Genomic DNA, 19099 nt, shown 5'->3' on the forward strand with positions numbered 1-19099 from the left:
TGCTGCAATGTTAAAGGAAGCATATTACTATCATACTGGTCGAGCCAGACTTAGTACCTAAAGTGTTTGTATCGAAGGCAAGCTTCTGTTTTCCTTTTAACTACATGTGTTTCAAATAAACATTAAAAAGAAGTGTTCTTCCAAGATGAAAGGGCATGTTGGCTTCTTCCGTGGGTGGTTTCCTGTGTATTACACATTGTGAATGTCATTACTAAGCTTCAGTAGTCGGGTACAAGTGCACCAGAAAAACAGCATACAAGTAGTGGCTAAACTGGGCAAGCTACATGCTACCGCATGTGGTCACTAGAGAAGAGAGCGAGAATGTGTGTGCAGTTGTGATGCATGCCTTATTGACGGCCTTGGTGAAGCTATGTGGAAGTACTGCTCAGTAACGTGGCACCTTCTGCTTCGTCACAAACACTACCAATTCTGATCTGCATGACTGCCGTGGTGCATGCTCCATTTGGGTCGATGATAAAGCGAGCAGAAAACACATCGAAGTCAGGCGGACATGCTAACATATCCTAGCTCTCTGCTGCACATCTATTGATAAAGCGCACTGGCATACAGATTTGCTTATTTCAGCCACTGCTCATATGTTCTGTGCAGCAGTTTTCATTTTCAAGACTTCCTTGAAGCGTTCTAGGAGCACTCAACTAAGCAATGCGTCGCACTGAATGCTGGCCATGGGGAATAGTGACCTTGGCACATGGTGCTTATAACGATGTGCTGCACGTAGTAAGATTGCTCATGATTTATGTGCCACTACCCAACAGTCAAGCACAGTGCAGGAATGCATAATGTAAAGCTATATAGTGTGTGCAAGTTCACAAGAAATCAATTCAGAGAAACTCTCGATACTGAAAAACCAGAAGAAAGGAGGAGGAAATTAAGCAATAAAATGAGCCTTACATAGATCGAAAATTCTCTAATAGCATATAACATTTGCATCCTACTGATACTCTTGTATGAGTAGTAGGACACAACATTATGTCACCCTCTATTGATTGACAGCACTCATTAACCTCTACCACTTCTCAATTACAACTGCTGCGGATGTTTACATTTTTTGCCTGTAATTAACTTATTAGCCTAATTATTTTTTCAGCAGCAACATTACGTCAGCCTCTATCGATTGACACCACTCTTTAACCTCTATCACTTCTCAATTACTCGCAACTGCTGCGGACACGAATTTGCGGAAGCGATCTATAGACAAATCTGCGAACATAGCTAAGTAACGCTTTCGCGTTAATAAAGCAATGGTTACAACAGAGCAGATGTTACAAGGGTGCAGAGTATTCACCAATGTCAAATTGCCGCCATTTTGTTGTCTGTGGGGCATAGTGAAAGGTCACTATCTCAGTCCTGCATTGCTGAAGCTATCCTCTGGATAGCAAAATGCGCCCATGACATCAAGTGAATACTCCCATAGAATCTTATTTAAAGCACACATAAGGGAGTAATTATTAATTTAGCATCAACTTGAGTGCAGCCATATGGCAACAAAGGAAAGCTGTACAGCGTCAACATAAACTTTGTAGTTGAAAAAAAAAAACAAAAAAAAAAATGTTTCAGCTTGGGACCCAAACATGGGACCACTGCTTCACTGGGGCAGTACGCTACCTATTGAACTAACTGGGACAACTAGCATATTAGGGCAAGCGTGAACCTATCAACAACTGCTATGGGAAAGGTGTTGGTCCAATGTTTAGAGGAATCCTCTTACCATCGTACATACAAAGTACAGAAAGGCTGCACAGGTGCAGAAGGATCCAGAAGAAAAAAACAAAACAGATAGGAAACAAATGTGGCTTCAAGGAAAAAATGTCACAGTTGCATAGACAGGTTGAATTGCCGATGCCATCTGTTACTTTCTTAATAAGATTCAAGAAGTTCTCATGTGCTTTTATCCTTGCCTCTATGCAGTGTCTTGAGGCTTTACATGGTGGAGTTGTATCAATTCATGCCTTTATGAACATAAGCTCTCAACTGAAAACGGTGAAGACCAATTGTTGCATTGCTGGGCACGCAACTGCGACTTTTTGACATCAATAGTATTCCATTCCCGTCTGATGTGTTGTGTTCTTGGATCCCTTTACATCTGTGCAGCACTTGTACAAATTTCTGTGGTTTGAATAGAATGACAGTTTGTGCAAGCCCCGTCCTGCCTCTAAATTATCTTTGATCTGCATCTCATCTTGCTAATTCAGGTGCACAAATAAGATGAAAATTGCAAAGATTTACCACAAAAATATTGTTTCCTACGAAAGGTATCAAAGCATGCTAATCGCAGAGTTTCGTGGTGTGTGACCATTTCAAGGGCAATTTTATTGATGGCATAAACGTTTTTAAAAGCGCTGCTGACTCAGCTACAAGCATGTTGTATAAATTTTACTGTTGAATAGACAAATTTATATATATATATATATATATATATATATATATATATATATATATATATATATATATATATATATATATATATATATATGTGAAATTAAAAACTTCGTAACTATTCTTGGCAAAGCCTTTATTTTATGTGAAATTTTACTATTGTTGCACTTCACCATGCACAGGTAAATGATGTTGGAACTGCAAGGCAGGCTCAGTAGATTTAAAAAAAAAAATGCATTGCAGCTTGGCTCTGAAATTTGGACTAATACTTTATTTTGATAAGTACCACAGCTCCATCTAGTGTTCTGAGCATGGTGCATGAGGTGGAAGTGTGCTACTACTGTATAAACCATCATTGACACCAACACAGTTTTCACAGAAAAATGGAAAAACAAAAAGGTAATGACAATTTTAATCTTTAATTCAGCTTATATTGGCAAAAAATGGTTTCCATTTATGCCTCGAAACTTCCATGGTTTTCATCCTCGTTGCTTTCTTTAGGGATCAGCGAGTTGTAATGCTCTCCCATTTCATACAAGCACCTGTGGTAGCTGCAGAAAAATTATATTAATTACTAGCATGCATGTGAGCAATGTATCTCAAGCAACAACTAAAGCTGGGATTAAAAAAAAAAAATTGAGGCATCCACCAATGAACAACGCTTGCAATTAACTAGCTGCTTTGTCCCACCCACAAACAGCAGCTACAGAACAGAATTCGTCAATAAACTGAATGTGTGTACCTATCGCCATACAGTAGAAATTAAATGCATTAGAAAATTTTGCAATAGGCATACTTAGCACAATTACTGTCAGCTAGCTGCCTATTTAGTGGCAATGTGCAGAAATATTTCATAGCAATGTTTCAATGCTTTTGTGCACAGTTGACTAGTATTTGCCCAGTCTTCTTGTTGCATTAATCTGCATTTATTATCCATGAATCAAAAACAGACATTGCGCTTGAAGGGCACCTGTGTTCAATGCTACGATCCTGCACATCGGTGTGCTATTTCCAATTTCAAATACTTTTGTACAACAGTGAAAGAACTACCCCTTTTAAGACTTGTGCCCAGTAGAACAGTAAAATCTCATTAAATTGGCCTCCAGAGGATCAGGAAAAATTTTAGAATTATCAAATGGCCCTAAAAAACTGCTAAAAATCGTTTGCATCATGATAATTGAATGCGTGAAATATGGCTGCCTATATGTTCGAGATGAAAACTAAGCAACAATAAGATTTCATGATCGTGGCAAGTGCTTTATTTTGTGCACACTGTTGGGAATGCTAAAAAGCTACACCAGAACCATAAGTGCCTCCACAGCCCTTTTTGCAGTGAGACGGAAACAGCCCCATCATGTTTTGAGGATGCTCCTATCGCACAGTTAGTGGTGAGGCATCCTCAAAATGGGACGGTTCAGCAAAACAGCGGTGGGAGCATGTGGATGCAAGAGAGAGAAATATGCGTAGGCATTAGAATGGCGTGATGCCACCCCAAATTAAATCTAATTGACCAGTGATGTGCAAAACAGTGTCCGAAACGGCACAACTGGCTGATGCATGCATCTGATGGCAGAAACAGGATGGCGTAAATTGGAGAAGCGAAACTAAAGCAATGCTGCTAAAGAAGTCAATGGCACACTTCATACCATCATCAAGTTTATCACAGTGTGCATGCCCGGCGTGCACGGGAGGCATTGTTTCACATAATTGAGGTTTAGAGAGACCTGTGTGAACGATCGATGGCTTCATAAGTAGCATCGACGTGACCGAATAAACCAGTGCAAGCCCTTCTACGTCTGAATACACAAGCGTCTGATGCCTTAGACCTATGCGGGCATCAGCTGAGACCGTGCTCCTAGTTTGAATTATTTGAATTAACGGGGATCAAATTACCGAGATTTTACTGTACTATGTCATTCTGCGGCCCACTGTACTAGTAAATAGGATGCTGTCTGCACAAGTCACTTAAGTATTTAATTAACAGTCATGAATTTGTAACATATGATACATTCATCCCGTAGAGTCATCCCCTTGTTAATATGTATGTACTCTTTGGTTCATAATCAATGCAGTCCATAAAGCAAATCATCTGTAATAACGAATTGTAAAAAAAAAAGTATTTCAAAACACGTAATGATTAAGGTCTGCTTTTTTGCATAGTGGTGGCCTGTGATTTTGAAATTAGACATAATATGATGAACTACAAGCTATATGCCTGGTAAAATGTCATGCAACTTGACGTGTCCTGCGTCTCATAGATAAATGACGCAACTTCTATTACAACTGTTTACATATTGCAAACTGTCGCTACATGATATCAGCACTCAGTTGAAGCTGTTCAATTCAGCTTTGTACTTCGCACAAGCTGCGGAGAGCGTTTCCTTCACTGCCATTCATGCAATACAGAAAGTGATAAGGTGCATCACCTCGGCAACTTCGCACTGTAAAGCATGAAAGCACAGAATAAAAAAGAGCCAATACTTAGTCATTGGCACTTTTTTATTTCCATTCCTCTAATGGCTTGCTGAACTCTAAGCACAGAAAACGGAAGATCTGTTTGGGGTAGAGATATTTGTCCTCATTTTCGTCAGCGACAAAAATCATCATCATCATCAGCCTGATTATACCCACTGCAGGGCGAAGGCCTCTCCCATATTTCTCCACTTAACCCGGTTCTGTGCTAGCTGCATCCACTTGACCCCTGCGAACTTCTTAATCTCATCTGCCCACCTAACTTTCTGCCGCCCCTTGCTACGCTTTCCTTCCCTTGGAATCCAGTTTGTTAACCTCAGCGACCATCGGTTCTCCTCTCTTCGCACTACATGTCCTGCCCATGTCCATTTCTTCTTCTTAATTTCCACTAGAATGTCGGTAACTTGAGTTATTTCTCTTACCCACTCTGCACGCTTTCTATCTCTTAATGTTACTCCTACCATTTTTCGTTCCATAGCCCTCTGGGTTGTCCTCAACTTAAGTAGAACTCTCTTGGTTAGCCTCCACGTTTCAGCCCCATAGGTGAGTACATGGGCCCTAAATACATGGGCCCTAATGAGATCTGAGCACTTCCCTCTTGTCCATTGCCCAGACCACGAGTTTTCATCTAACGAGACATAAAAAGAAGTTCGGTCCCCAGAAAAACTGTCCATAATTTGAGTCATCCATTTTAATGGTGGTCAGCTTAACCAGGCACGGCTGTACATACTCAATTCCACATGGAGAGCGGATACGAATATGAGTAGGTTCCCCATAGCGAGCACTTTCTGAAAAACTGTATGTACTACAGTGAGTAAAGCTTTGTGAAGAGAGAGAGGCACACTGTACAAATACTGGCCAATATTCAACAACTCCTTGAACTCATTTTATGCGAACTGTTACCAAGACAGCAGGACCAAAACAGCTGCATAAAAAAATTTACGCTTCCTGAAGGATCAAAATTTGCCTGTTCTAAATGAAATTTTTTCTTGATTTCTGACTTCTCATGCATTTCGGACAGTGGCCACTTGCATTACATTATACCTGTTCAAGAAAATATACCAAAATTCGTTCAACTAAGAATGCCTATTTCTCCCATGAATAACACAAGCTGTTAAAAGTCCAGTTGGCTAAATGACTAGTGTTTTAACGAAAAGTATGGTCACAACCTTGCACAAAGAACAAACCTGAACAAGAGGATGCAGGAGGCAAGCCTCAATTTGCTGAACAAGGGATGCCCTCTTGCCAGGAAAAGGTTTTTCAAGCCAATGTATGCCAACACCCCATCTTGCCCCACCATGTCCTTCCTTCCCTTTACCGTTTGAATGTAGAGACCTATGTAATCCTCGTTGAGAATTACCATAATGGCCCAGACAAAAACAAGTCCTCTGGTTAAAACCTTGTTCAGTGGACCACGGCCTACCCCTTTTCCTTTCCTATGTAAAGCCCCCTTCGAAGACCATCTTCCTCACTCTTTTCTACAGCGAGTTGCAGCATGAGTGACAGTGATAATGATCCAAGACTATGCGACCCATTAGTAAGAATTAATCACTGAACATGCATAGCTAGCAGCACCAATGATGAGAATGCCAGCAGTATCGAAAGCTAGCAAGTCTGTGTTTATTCTTCCTAATAGCAAAAAAGGCTGTGACAGGTAGACACTGTGCCAAATAAGAAGGAAAGGGTAACTGCACTAAAATGACTAGACAGATTTTGCTTACAAATGTAACCTCTCTGTCAAAGCAAAAGCTGTTTGTACAATTATTGCAAATACATATCCTCAAGATGGCCTGCCACACATCCAGCATCAGTTGTGAGAAATACAGTCGAACCCGGATACATCGAACTCGAAGAGGATCGTGAAATAGTTCCATATATCAATAATTCGATATACAGAAATCGGCTTGTGACGGCACTTCGATGAGAAAAAAACGATACCGTATTTGTCGCGTAATCAACCCACTCCCATAATGAACCCACCATCCACTTTTGCACCCGAGAATTTGGAAAAGAAAAAAAAAAAAAGCGTTAAGGCCAGCTCGTTCACATGCAAGCGATTGAGTGATCTCTGGCGAGCAGCAGCGACAGAACGAAAAATTTCCAACTTGTTGGAACTGCGTCCCTCTCGCAACTTGAGCCATAGCAGCACCTCAAAACAAGGTTTCTGTGTCGCCGCGGCAGAAATAGCGAGCGTTTTCGCTTGCATGTCGCACTCCGTTTCGGTCGTCTCATCCACAGCTCATTTCTTGGCAGCGTGCCAAGATGCTGTGCAGCGATAACGTCATAATGTCACGGCGTGTTGATCTTTTGATAGCTCTGCGGTGGCGCGGAGCGAACTTGGCAGAGTGCCCGTGATGGCATGATTGCACAAGCCTGGTTCGATTTACCACGCCGCGCTTGGGGCGGGCGGAGTCTACCGCCACAAAATCATTGGAAAGCGAGATAAAGTAGCTGCAAACGCTGTTTGAAGCGAAGAATGGTTGGTTTGGTTTGTGGGGTTTAACGTCCCAAAGCAACTCAGGCTATGAGAGACGCCGTAGTGGAGGACTCCGGTAATTTCGACCACCTGGGGTTGAAGCGAAGAATGCTAAAAGCCGGTGTCATGATCGCAGCTGACCGCGTGCTTTCCTTAATTCATATATGCAAGGATAAACGACTCCCGAAAAAAAAAAAAATCTGCCGTTCTTAACGTCCGCAGCCGCCATACCTTACGTACGCCGCGCGTACAGCACAACGTTAAGAATAAACGACTCCCGCAAAAAAAAAAAAAAAAAAAAAAAAAAAAAAAAAGAAAAAATAAAAAAAAAAAAAATAATCTGCCGCTTTTTAACGCCCGCAGACGCCATAGCCACAACAGCCGCCACGCGCAGAGGGTCGCAACACACGCTGGAGGAAGCGTCTGACGTTCTGTGAAAACTGGTTGAGCTGGCTTGGCGCATGGGTAGCGCATGCTACTGCGAACGAAGGCCGGGAGAGAGGGAGAGAGATAGCTCGGCATAAGAATGGGCACACCTTTGCATATCGCGTTTTCCCCCTCTCGTTCCCAGCGGTTCTCTGGTTCATTCAGGCACATGGCTTGCAAACGTCACGTGCTGGCGCGCGGGAAGCGATAACCGCAGATGCGCGCACCTTTGGGGAATGGGCGCGGCACTGCCCTAGACCAGCCGTCGCCGAACTGTCCCTTCTCATTCCTTCCGCGCGTGGCTTGAAAATGTCACGCGGCAAACGGCCGAGGGTGATGCGATCGTCTTTGGGGAAGGCACACTTGTGCATGGCGCGGAGTTCCGAACGACCGGTGGAATTGAGTTCGATATATGACAAGGCTTTCGTATACTTTACATGGGATTTTCAAGGGGATATTCCGTGAGTTTGATATAACCAAAATTCGATATATCCGGGTTCAACTGTATACCAAATGCCCAGTGTCGCATATTTATGATATACAGTCGAACCCGGATATATCGAACTCGAAGGGGATCGCGAAACAGTTCGATATATCGATAATTCGATATAAAAAATCGGCTTGTGACGGCCCTTACGATTCGAAAAAACGATACCGTATTTGTGGCGTAATCAACCCACTTGCATAATGAACCCTCCCTCCACTTTTGCACCAGAGAATTTAAAAATAAAAAAAAAAAGCGTTAAGGCCAGCTCGCTCACATGCAAGCGATTGGGCGATCTCAGCGACGAGCGGCAGCGACAGAGCGAAAAAATTCAAACTTGTTGAAACTGCGTCCCTCTCGCCGCTCGAGCCACCGCGGCAGCTCAAAACAAGGTTTCTGTGCCTCCGCAGCAGAAATCGCGAGCGTTTTCGCTTGCATGTCGATTGCGCGCGTCACTCCGTTTCGGTGTCTCTTCCACAGCTCATTGGCAGCGTGCCAAGATGCTGCGCAGCGATAACGTCGGGGCGCGTTTATCTTTTGATAGCTCCTGCGGTGGCGGGGAGCGAACTTGGCAGAGTGCCCGTGAAGGCTTGATTGCACAAGCCTGGTTCGATTTATCACGCCTCATGATCTGACGCGTGCTTTTTTTGATTCATACATGCAAGGATAAACGACTCCCGAAAAAAAAAAAAGAAAAACACCTGCCGCTTTTAACGTCGGAACAGCACAACGATAAGAAAGGTGACTCGCAAAAAAAAAAAAAAAAAAGAGCGAGAGTTGTCGCTTTTTAACGTCCGTCCGCAGGCGCCATAGCCACGTCAGCCGCCGCGCGCAGAGGGTTCGCAACAAACGCTGCAGAAAACATCCGACGCCTGTCTGAAAACGGGCTGAGCTGGCTTGGCGCATGCGTAGCGCGTGCTGAAGGAGCGAGATAGCTCGGCAAAAGGATGGGCACACCCACGCACATGGCTTGCAAACGTCATGTGTTGGCGCGCGGGAAACGATAATTGCAGATGCGCGCCCGCCTTTGGGGAATGGGCGCGGCGCTGCCCAGACCAGCCGTCGCCGAACTGTCCCCTCTCATTCCTTCCGCGCGTGGCTTGAAAACGTCACGCGGCAAACGGCCAAGGGTGATGCGATCGTCTGTGGGGAAGGCACATTTTACAGTGCGTGGTGCAGAGTTCGATATATCGAACGACCGGTGAAATTAAGTTCGATATATGACGCGGCTTTCCTATACTTTTACATGAGATTTTCAAGGGGATATTCCGCGAGTTCGATATAACCAAAATTCGATATATCCGGGTTCGATATAACTGGGTTCGACTGTACTGGTTTCTGAAAGTTAAGACGTACTAACGAATTCCTAAACCTAGTTCTTCAATATTGCACATTAGTTTGCATGTATTTCTTTCCTCGATACCTTCATAACTTGGCCATTAAAGCATGAAATGATGGCCAGAAAGTTTTTCTGCAACTACATATTGCATGTCATGCTGTGTCAGCAGGTGACCTACCTCAACAGCATAGGATTACAATCATACTCGGTTCCAATTTCAATGGAAGGTCCATATGCTTGCACAACTGTGATGGGCACCTTGCAAGCATGTGACAGCGCCTTGAGCTGTGTGAAAAAGAAAAGAAACATTATGCAACACATAACATAAAAAAATTACAATCACAGCTCATGTTCCACCTGTGACAGAGCACAAGTTTCATATGAGGCTTGCTGAGAAGGCAGGTGCCCCCATATTTACATGAGACCCATACTCGGAAAATGTATTTTTGTGAGGAACACCTTATTGCAGTTCACTTGATGGACAAAACTCCAGCATACTTGGTATGGTTATGGGGTGGCAAGCCAGGGGGAAAAAAAAAAGAGCATGACCTATGGTGATGAGACTGTTTTTAAAAATGCCGGCGAGCGCTCCTACACACGCCCGCTTCTTCTTTCTCGTCCGTAATGGTACCCAGGCCACCGAGTGATCATCCAGATCGTAGATAAGGAAGAATGGCAAAGTTTAACAGATGCATGGCATGACGATGTGTGTGACTGGATGAATTAGGACAGAAGAGAAGGAACATAATGGCTTGCCGCCGCAATGATGACTGGATGAAGTCTGGTCCAGAAAGCCTTCAGGCCACAGGTTACCAAGGTCCGATGGCCAAGGCACAAGCATAAAATCGAACGTCATGAGGTGATGTCCACGTGTGTGTGTGTGCTGGTCGTGTCTTACGGCCGAAGCAGGAGGCAGGGCAAGGGAATGACGAGGTTGGCAGGCTGGGGAATAGCTGGGCGACATGCACCAGGAACCCAGTGCCGTCAATCAGAGCAGACGCAGGATGCCGAAGCTCCAAATCAAGGATGTACAGATGAATGTACCATGCCGGCTTCACCAGGGTGGCAAGCAAGTGAAGAAAGAGCATGAGCTATAGTGATGGTTTTTAAAAATTTCGGCGGCCCTAGCGCGAGTGCTCCTGCCCATACCACTGCCCGCTTCTTCTACCTCATCCGTAACAACATCATTCTATAAAACATTCCTTTGTTTAGTGATGCTGCCTGAACAGTAAATGTCATTTTATGAATACAACACCCCTTATGAGCTGAATATTTTAGCCTCTGAAAACTGCAGCGTATAAAAGCTTCTACTACTGCTAAAAAAAAATGCTTGCCATTGCCATTGGTAGTGTAACAGTTTTATTTTCTGCCTACAGAGGAAGGCTGACAAAATGAAGTAATGTCTAATATTTTTTTTTTAGGAGAGTGGGGGATGGAACAAATTTCTAAGGTTTTTTATAGATGTGTCATTTGCAAATACAGCAGCCAGGTATGTTTTTGACATAGCTCTGCTCACAGCATCATGCAATGAGCACGGGTAGTGTCTATGTCACAGTCTTTGAAAAATGTGCACAGTTGTCAAGGTTGCAGCACATAAAAATTGCAATAGAAGATGTGTAAAATTGGTGCATTGGTCTACTCTTACATAACTTTGGTGCCATGTTATATTTGTCACCTAAGTTTGGGCTGTTTGGCATGACATGACATGAAAATAGGTAATCTACCACAAGACCGGGGCAGTGAAGAAGGCAGAGAGCGGTTTGCTAAAACTGGTACCAAACTACATAGCCTATATGACCAGGAAAGCTATTTCATGTCCCTTTCATGTGTGGACAGCACACCTAGCAAAAAATAAAAGTGGCAGAGGTTATTGCTGTTAAATAGATTACAGTGCAAAAGCATGAGAAGCTCTTGTTGTAGCTGTACATGGGGCACCATCCGTGAGCTACCGTGTGAAATTGTGGACGTTTAACCATGGCTCCGAGATCAGCTTCGGTGCAACGGCATGCTTGCTTGCAGAGGCCACGGAATTTTGGCGGGAGCCACTGTATTTTGCTCTTTTTTTTATAACATCGTTTACTGCCTCAGAACAAAAAATAATTTATGAAAAGCTGGTTATAATGAGTGAAAGCACCTAGGAGGTGGCTCAGTGATTAAGACACTTGGATAGTGAACCTAAGGGCCCGGATTTGAACTCGACCGGCGCAAATCCGCTCTTATGACTTTTTTTTTTTTTTTTTGTAATGTGAAAGCACTACAAGAGGTCATGGTCACAAGAGCCATAGGCTTCATCACTCTCTCTGTTGGCTGGCAAACTTGGAAAGACCCATCGGGGAGACTTGTGTGTTGTAGCCGCTATACTGGACTTAGTTTGAACTATCCGCATGAAGCCATTTGGTTGTGACCTCAAAAAACAGCTTTGCCAATCAGATCGAAGATACAAACAAGATCGGACGGAGCTACTTAGTCGGTGGTGGTAAGGGTATGAGTGCTTTCACACTAAAAGGCACAAGAGGCATAAGAAATGCAGGCATAAACTGTGATGCACAATGCAGAAATAAGCAAGCATACTGTGATGTGGTGCCTCAAATTATACGCCAGTCCGTGTGCGAAAACATGTGTATTTCATACAGAAGCTTCCAAGAGTTTTTCTACTCTTTAATAATAAAAAAGATGCATGCCTAACCACGGCTGACTGGCTCTTCTTGTTTTCTTCAATCAGATGTAGAACCTAAACCCTAATGTCTATAACTGAGAAGAAGACCCTGGCTTCACACTTCAGAGGACTTAGCCCTTCTTAGATTCAGTGATAGCATATTGCAACACTGGAGCATATTTGTTTAATAACACTATGCACCATGTTTCTGGGTCTATAAGCCACATCACTGTATGAATTGCACCAATGACCACTATCTTGATGGAAACTTTTAGGTATATGTCACACCTAAAACTGCTTTCACGAACCTGCATGTGTATATTCTCACTAGTGCATAGCACCAATAACATATGCACCATAAGCACACAAAAACACATACATGGTCCAGAAACAGAACATTTGGGATGCTGATTCACAGAATGCTGCTGAACATGCTACACAAAAAGTACTGTTTTAAGAGAGTTTGTTGGGACTAACGCTTGGTATTCCATAAGTCACCTGTCTTGATGTCCCCTGCCATCTTCCGTCGGCAGCTGAAACAACCTGATGCGGTAGGCTTACTGCGAGACGTGAAAAAAGCCCTTCATAGAGCGCACGAAATGCACAGCATAAATTGCATGTCAGCTCACTCAACAATACATCACATAGCTGCATAATGAGTACCAATGAAAATGAAAAGAAGCCGTGAGTTATGCACCAAAAAACACTGTATAACTCACGAGGACACGAAGGTCAATGTTCATACCTCAAGCTGTCCTCCCCAAGCTGTAGTATTTGAAACCTCAGTGCAATATTCTTCGTACTCTTCTGCATGGATAGGGGAAGAGACAGAAAAGATTGTAGGTGCCAGGGCACTCTACAGCTCAAACATCCAACCCCCCCATTTCTGCATGCAATGGTTCTGAAATAAAAGCATTCAAAATTGCCTCTAGCCGCGTAGCAACTACATAATTAGCCACTAAATAGTAACAATGCAACAGGAGTTTAACACGCAGGTTATAGATGACTACAGTGTTCAAATGCATAACACAGACATGCGTCACTTTGTTAAGCAAGTGACAGCAGCCACTAAGATTCGAGAATGACCACTCTAATACTCAGGTGCACTTAGATAACATTTTGACTGCCCAGAAGACGAACACGACAGAATGCTAACAATGTCACTGGCCCCGCAGAAAGCCCCTCATACAACTATAACCATAAAAGCTGGGCGCAATAAACTTTCACCCTTTTGATATAGAAATGTGGTACTGATATAAGAACAGAACATCTCTTCCATTTTACAAGGTCAGTGCACTCTGATCTAAAGACTATATTCCATTCACTTCTAATGCGACTTAGCGATGGGAATGGCCAACAGCAAGGGGAATTTGGAGTAGGTTTTGTAGCACGTGCAAATTCAATTTGGAGCAGCTTTCTCATGTTTTGTAGCAGAACACTGAGAATGTAAAAATGCAAACATATGAGGTATTTCAGCTAACTTGGGCATAAGCTTATAAAGTGCAATCCACTAGACAGAGATTTGAATGGTGCACAATTGTAAGCTGTCATAATCAAATCCACAATTTTTAGTGCGAAAGCACTACTTCATGGGTTAAATCAGAAAAATCAAGAGGTCAGTGAAAAGACTCGACCTTTGACTTTAATGTCGCTTGCCTTTGTATTAAACATAACAGAGACAAACAACACCAAACCACTGTTTTCACATGTTACAGGAGGTTTAGGCATGTTAAACCTCTGCAACCTTATCTAAATATGTCAAATTTGCTAACTGCTTCACAAAGAAATTAAAAACATTTGTATCATTAACTTTGCTGGTCAATTTCAATGCGACAGTATTAGAAGTCTCATTCTCCAGAAAATCTGGAATCAGCAATGTGAAAGAAAAAAAAAGATAATAATAACTAGCATGTCTCTGGCAGGTAGTGGTTGGCAGGCAACATGTCCAGACACACACTGGTTGGAGGGTTGCATGACATGACATCATAAGGCCACGACATGGCAGAGTTGGCAAGTGCTGCCAACTTGAGCTCCTATGTTGTTGTTTTGTTTTTAATTAAAACACACTACTCCTAGGCAAGGCAGGGTTAAAGGTGGAGTGTTCTCTAATTTTATGCTCAAAAGCTGTACAACATAATGAAAAATAACCATTGCCATTGTTTTTTTTTTCGAGAATCTAACGTAAGTGTTTTTTTTCTGTACATTTTCCAGTAACAAACTATTTATTTTCCAATACTGTGAGCCAGTAAGGGTTCCTACAAGTGGACTGACAGAAAACAATCCTGCATGTTGTCACAACAAGAAAGGATTATTGAAAAAGAAAAAAAGACAATAAAAGTACAATACCAACAAAATATTAACATAAGTACAAAGTTAGAATGTATAAAAAAATTTCCATTTCCAGGTTCTCTTTAATTTTTTTTTTTTTTAACAATGACAATGCATCTGATTTTGGAACAACAGCCAGTAAGGTATTCTATTATGCTATGGGCCTGGGAAGAAATGAGCAAGCATATGCATTAAGGGGCAACTGTAGAGTACAGTAATTTTAATCATGCTTTATTCATAAATTCTTTGATTCTCATACAGATAAGTAATGTGTTGTGTCAGAATGTGCCAGTCTGAGCCCTATGCTGCTGAGAGGAGACATGGCTCGACCCAGTGCTCCGACTTAAGACCTTGGCCCAGCCTAGCCCAACCTTTTACACTATAATTGCTACTGAAGCAACAATGCAGAAAGAAATAATTCAGTATGATCAGTTTCAGACTTTTCAATGTTGAGCTCTCATGTTTAAGATGAAAAATTTGTGGAATATAGAGAGGCACATGCACATATGTAGTATTATAAGTTATTATGCAAGTTATCCATTGATCAAGGGTTGAGGCAGGTGCAATGCTCATGCATCATGAATCCAGCAGGACTAAGTTTCTCTCGCTGTTTTAACTGGTACTGGAGTGACCAATACTTCCTTAGCAAGAAAAATAAGTTTTGGGTATGCAGCATGTTTTCTCCTCAAAAACTGTGATAAACTCTGAGTAAGGAATTGAGTCTGTGGCCGAAAGTTCGGTGAAATTTTCTGGCTCACTATGTGGCTTTCACGGCATCGGGAAGGTGCCTGTTTGAGCCGAGAAGCAAGACGCAACTCAAACACTATGAATGCTTTGAATAGGCGTTATGTCCTGCTTCCACCGAGGCTATGTCAAGGCTATAGCCTCGAAGTTGCAAGATGCAAGAGACTCAAAAGTTGAACCTTAATAGCACAAAAGTGGCCCTTCTGTTTCGTCGAATCCCCATTCGTGAATATCCATTCATGGAGAGGACACACGCAGGAAGAGGGCTCACGTCAAAAGAGAACTCTGACACTAGAGCATGGAGGATTCAGGAAAACACCTCCCGCTGTGTATTCAACACACCTAGCAGGCCATAGCCATATGCACACTTTCCCAAAATTTCCGTGCACTTGGAATTGGAGAGCTCAGCCTGGTCCACAAAATAGTGACCCATGAGCCAAGCCAGGTACAGGCTTTCGGGCAAGCCCGAGCCTGTGCACAACTCTACCCTGAATAAAACAAAAAGAAATTTCAGCCTTGTTGATTTCCATGATCTGCTAAAGAAAGTAACTGAAACAATTTCAGTATTTGTATCATCAAATTCTTTGGTGAAAATCTTAATAAGATGAATCTGGCTGCTCTGTGTTATGCTGTCTCAAGTCTTTGGATTAGCCCAATTCGAAAGAGGCTCCGGTAACAACAGCATCCTCTGATGACAGTCTCACATACGTTGAATAAGATGCAAGTTTAGCAGAGTGTGACACAAGTTTTACTTTTCATCATAAGACAGCTTCTTTTCTGCAATTGAGCATACCTGATGAATGTGGGTGCTCCAACTTGCCATTAGCAATTGTCACTACTAAACATTTGGCTATGTTATTTGTTAGTGCAGTAAAGACCAATGTATAGCTATTATCCAGTGCGTGCTTAGTCTTGTTAGCGACTCTTAGGATGACTACATTTTTCTCGTCAATTTTCATTTCATTTCAATCAATTCATCAATCAATATCTTACTTTTATTTATTTATTTTTCTTAAATAGATAACGAGATAGAACTAAAAGCTCACAAGATTGACAGATCCTGTTCCCCTTTTCAACTTGGCAGTGTATCAGACCTACGGCAATATTATCCCCCCCCCCCCCCCCACACACACACACAAAACAAACATTTGTTGAGGGGCAAAAAAAAAAAAAAAAACAGGAGAAACAGTGCTATTTACTACAGCACAAAAGGAGATAACACTACACTATAGAAAAAAAATAATAATAAAATAAACAATACAATTAAAATTATATGCAGAGTCATCAAGTAAACTTGGTCAGAAAAGATTTCTTGGCAAAAATATTTGAATGCTGAAAAAAGGTCAAAATTTAATAGCACTGGCAGAGTGTAAGAGATTGTTCAAAGTAATACGCTCTAGGTGTCGGAACGAACCGCATTTCTTTATTTCTGGTTTGTGGAATATTCCAAATTAGTTCTTCCAAATTACCAATACAATTTTGATCATTCCACAAAGAACATTTGAAGCTCATTAGAGGTCTGTAATGATATAAAGCAAACACTAGTATAGAACTTCACACCAGTTCTTAACCGTAATCAAGGTTAACAAGTTTTCACCTTCCTCAGTTCTTATTTCTTGATGAGGTAAACAACCATCAGCAAAAGGCCATATGGTAAACATTTATCAATATTAGCAGTGCTGTCCTTAATACAGATTAAAAATAAAGCTGGTCCCAAAGCCGATCACTGAGGGATGCCGAAGGCTATGTTTAAGAATGCTCATCTACAAGCATTAATCTCTACACACTGGGCTATATTTGAGAAGTAAGCGCTTATGCAGTGTTTCAGGGCAAGACACTCTATCGAAGGCTTTAGAGAAGGCAAGATAAACTTTGTCAGCCTATCCCTTGTTATATAACGCCCTTGCAAAGTCATTGGCTGTTTGTAAAACTTGTAATATCATGGATAGTTTTAGCCTGAATGCGTGCTTATTCATGCATGATATATCTCCCTTTAAAAGATAGCTTTGAAAAGAAGGATGTGAGCGGCCAGGACCCTATTTTGCAGGCATTTTTCAATTCCACCTACCAATTCGAAACAATTCACTGGCAGGAACTGAAATTTTCTTCCCTCAGTTTGAGCAGAAAACATACTTGGCAATCATTTTGGAACTTTTATCCTCCACATCAGCCCCTTAGTCTATCAGTAGCTCAGTCCACGAGGAAGCTTTAAAAAAAAAGAAAATCTCTAGTACACGAGGCACTAAGAGTATCAACATTAGGTGCTATCATAACATTCAATGATGGCAACATAGGAAGAGGCAAGGTTTTAGAGCATTTAGATGCTGTAACAGTCATTGCCGGCTAAGAGATGTTGGCAGGAATAGAATTTAGTTCAGTGACAAAGCAGAACAGCAAGTCACAATAATGCCAGAAGGGTAAACGACTGGTAAAGACATGCAAATATGATTGAATGTAGACTATAGAGATGGCGCACATTTGAACTGGCCAGAAAATTTTGGCACAGAAAAAAACTGCAATTAAGTTACTTTTTAAACCCATTTGCCCAAAACAAGATTTACTGTTACAATAGTATGATAATTACTTTCAAAATGAAGGGAGAGAGACCTATTTCTTCCCCGTATTTTAAGTAATCAAGTGGAAACATGTAGCACCTTGAATCTAGTCCACAAGAGACAAAACATCGCAAGAAGGTTATGAATGTGCTCGCGAATGTTTGAGCATTCACTGTGTTGTAACAACAAACAATTATTTATGGACATGATCTTCTTTTTCACAAAATCAGACAGGCACAAGCAAATCCTGACTTGCTGAAAACTGCAGTGATATGTTGAAGACAATTTTTTTCAAAAGGCAGCTTACTGCAATGACAGCTAACTTGTACATGTCTAAACATGCTGGTAAGCACATCTTCCACATTCCTCTGCTTTTGCCATAACCACCTCCTCCTCCCCCATCTTAAATGTTCTTCCTGAGACAGCAGTAGCCACCCAAGTTATGCGTTTCTCTATCCTCATCATGACCACCCCCTTTCATGGTAGCCACCCAGGCTCTTGCCATAGCAACCACTCTCATGTGATGCATTTCTTGCAACCTTTTGGTCCATGAGCCCTTTCCCAAGCATTTCACCCCAAAGAGCAGAGCACCAGGCCGGGGGAAGCTTGTACCCATTGAAAACTGGTGCATGCCCGGCGGCACCGGATATCGAAACTAGTACCTCCAAGTGCAAGACGCATTTCTCCACACCAGTCATGACCTTACCCTTACATAGTAGCCACACACTGGGTTCTTCCCATAGCAACCAATCTCAAGTTGCGTATCTCTCCATCCTCACTATGACCTCCTCTTTCCATGGTAGCCACCCACTGGCTTCTACCCATGGCAACCACCCAAGCCACACACTTCTCTACACTCATCATAACCATCCCTTCCCACGGTAGCCACCAACTGGGTTCTTCCCATGGAAACCACCCTCAAGCTACGCATTTATTCCAGCCTCATCATGACCTCCCACTTCAATTGTGGCCACACAACACTGGGTTCTTCCCATGAAAAAAACCTAGTTTCGCATTCTTCCTCCGTTATCACCATAACCTCCCGAGACGCTAGGCCACCCACTGCCTTTCATCCTGTCTCCTCTCTCTCAATATGGAGAAGAGAATATCACACTCCACTTTTCCACCTGCCAATTGTGGCAGGCATGCTGCAGACAATGACCCCACTGAGGGTGGGAAACTGAAAAATGAGATAATAAGAGGTAATTCTCTAAAACAACCA

The 19099-nt window shown here is 42.3% G+C and overlaps 1 protein-coding gene across 5 annotated transcripts in view; it reads right to left on the bottom strand.

Annotated features, from left to right (window-relative positions):
• Positions 1 to 2797: 2797 nt before the first annotated feature.
• Positions 2798 to 19099, bottom strand: part of LOC146204594 (deubiquitinase OTUD6B-like) — a 50493-nt gene continuing 34191 nt past the window's right edge. Inside the window, exons 8-10 of one of the 5 annotated variants that reach the window (XM_084589281.1) lie at positions 12749 to 12810; positions 9773 to 9879; positions 2798 to 2948 (exon numbers count right to left, since the gene is read on the bottom strand). In XM_084589281.1, the coding sequence (XP_084445407.1) occupies positions 2852 to 2948; positions 9773 to 9879; positions 12749 to 12810 (266 nt within the window). In that variant the 3' untranslated portion in view covers positions 2798 to 2851. Of the gene's footprint in view, positions 2949 to 9772; positions 9880 to 12727; positions 12811 to 12995; positions 13058 to 19099 lie in introns of those variants that run through there. The other 4 variants (XM_084589279.1, XM_084589280.1, XM_084589282.1 and 1 more) reach the window with 4 other exon arrangements.

Source organism: Amblyomma maculatum, chromosome 1 (genome assembly GCF_055883805.1).
Source record: "Amblyomma maculatum isolate TAMU_Amacu chromosome 1, ASM5588380v1, whole genome shotgun sequence".
NCBI lineage: Eukaryota > Metazoa > Arthropoda > Arachnida > Ixodida > Ixodidae > Amblyomma > Amblyomma maculatum.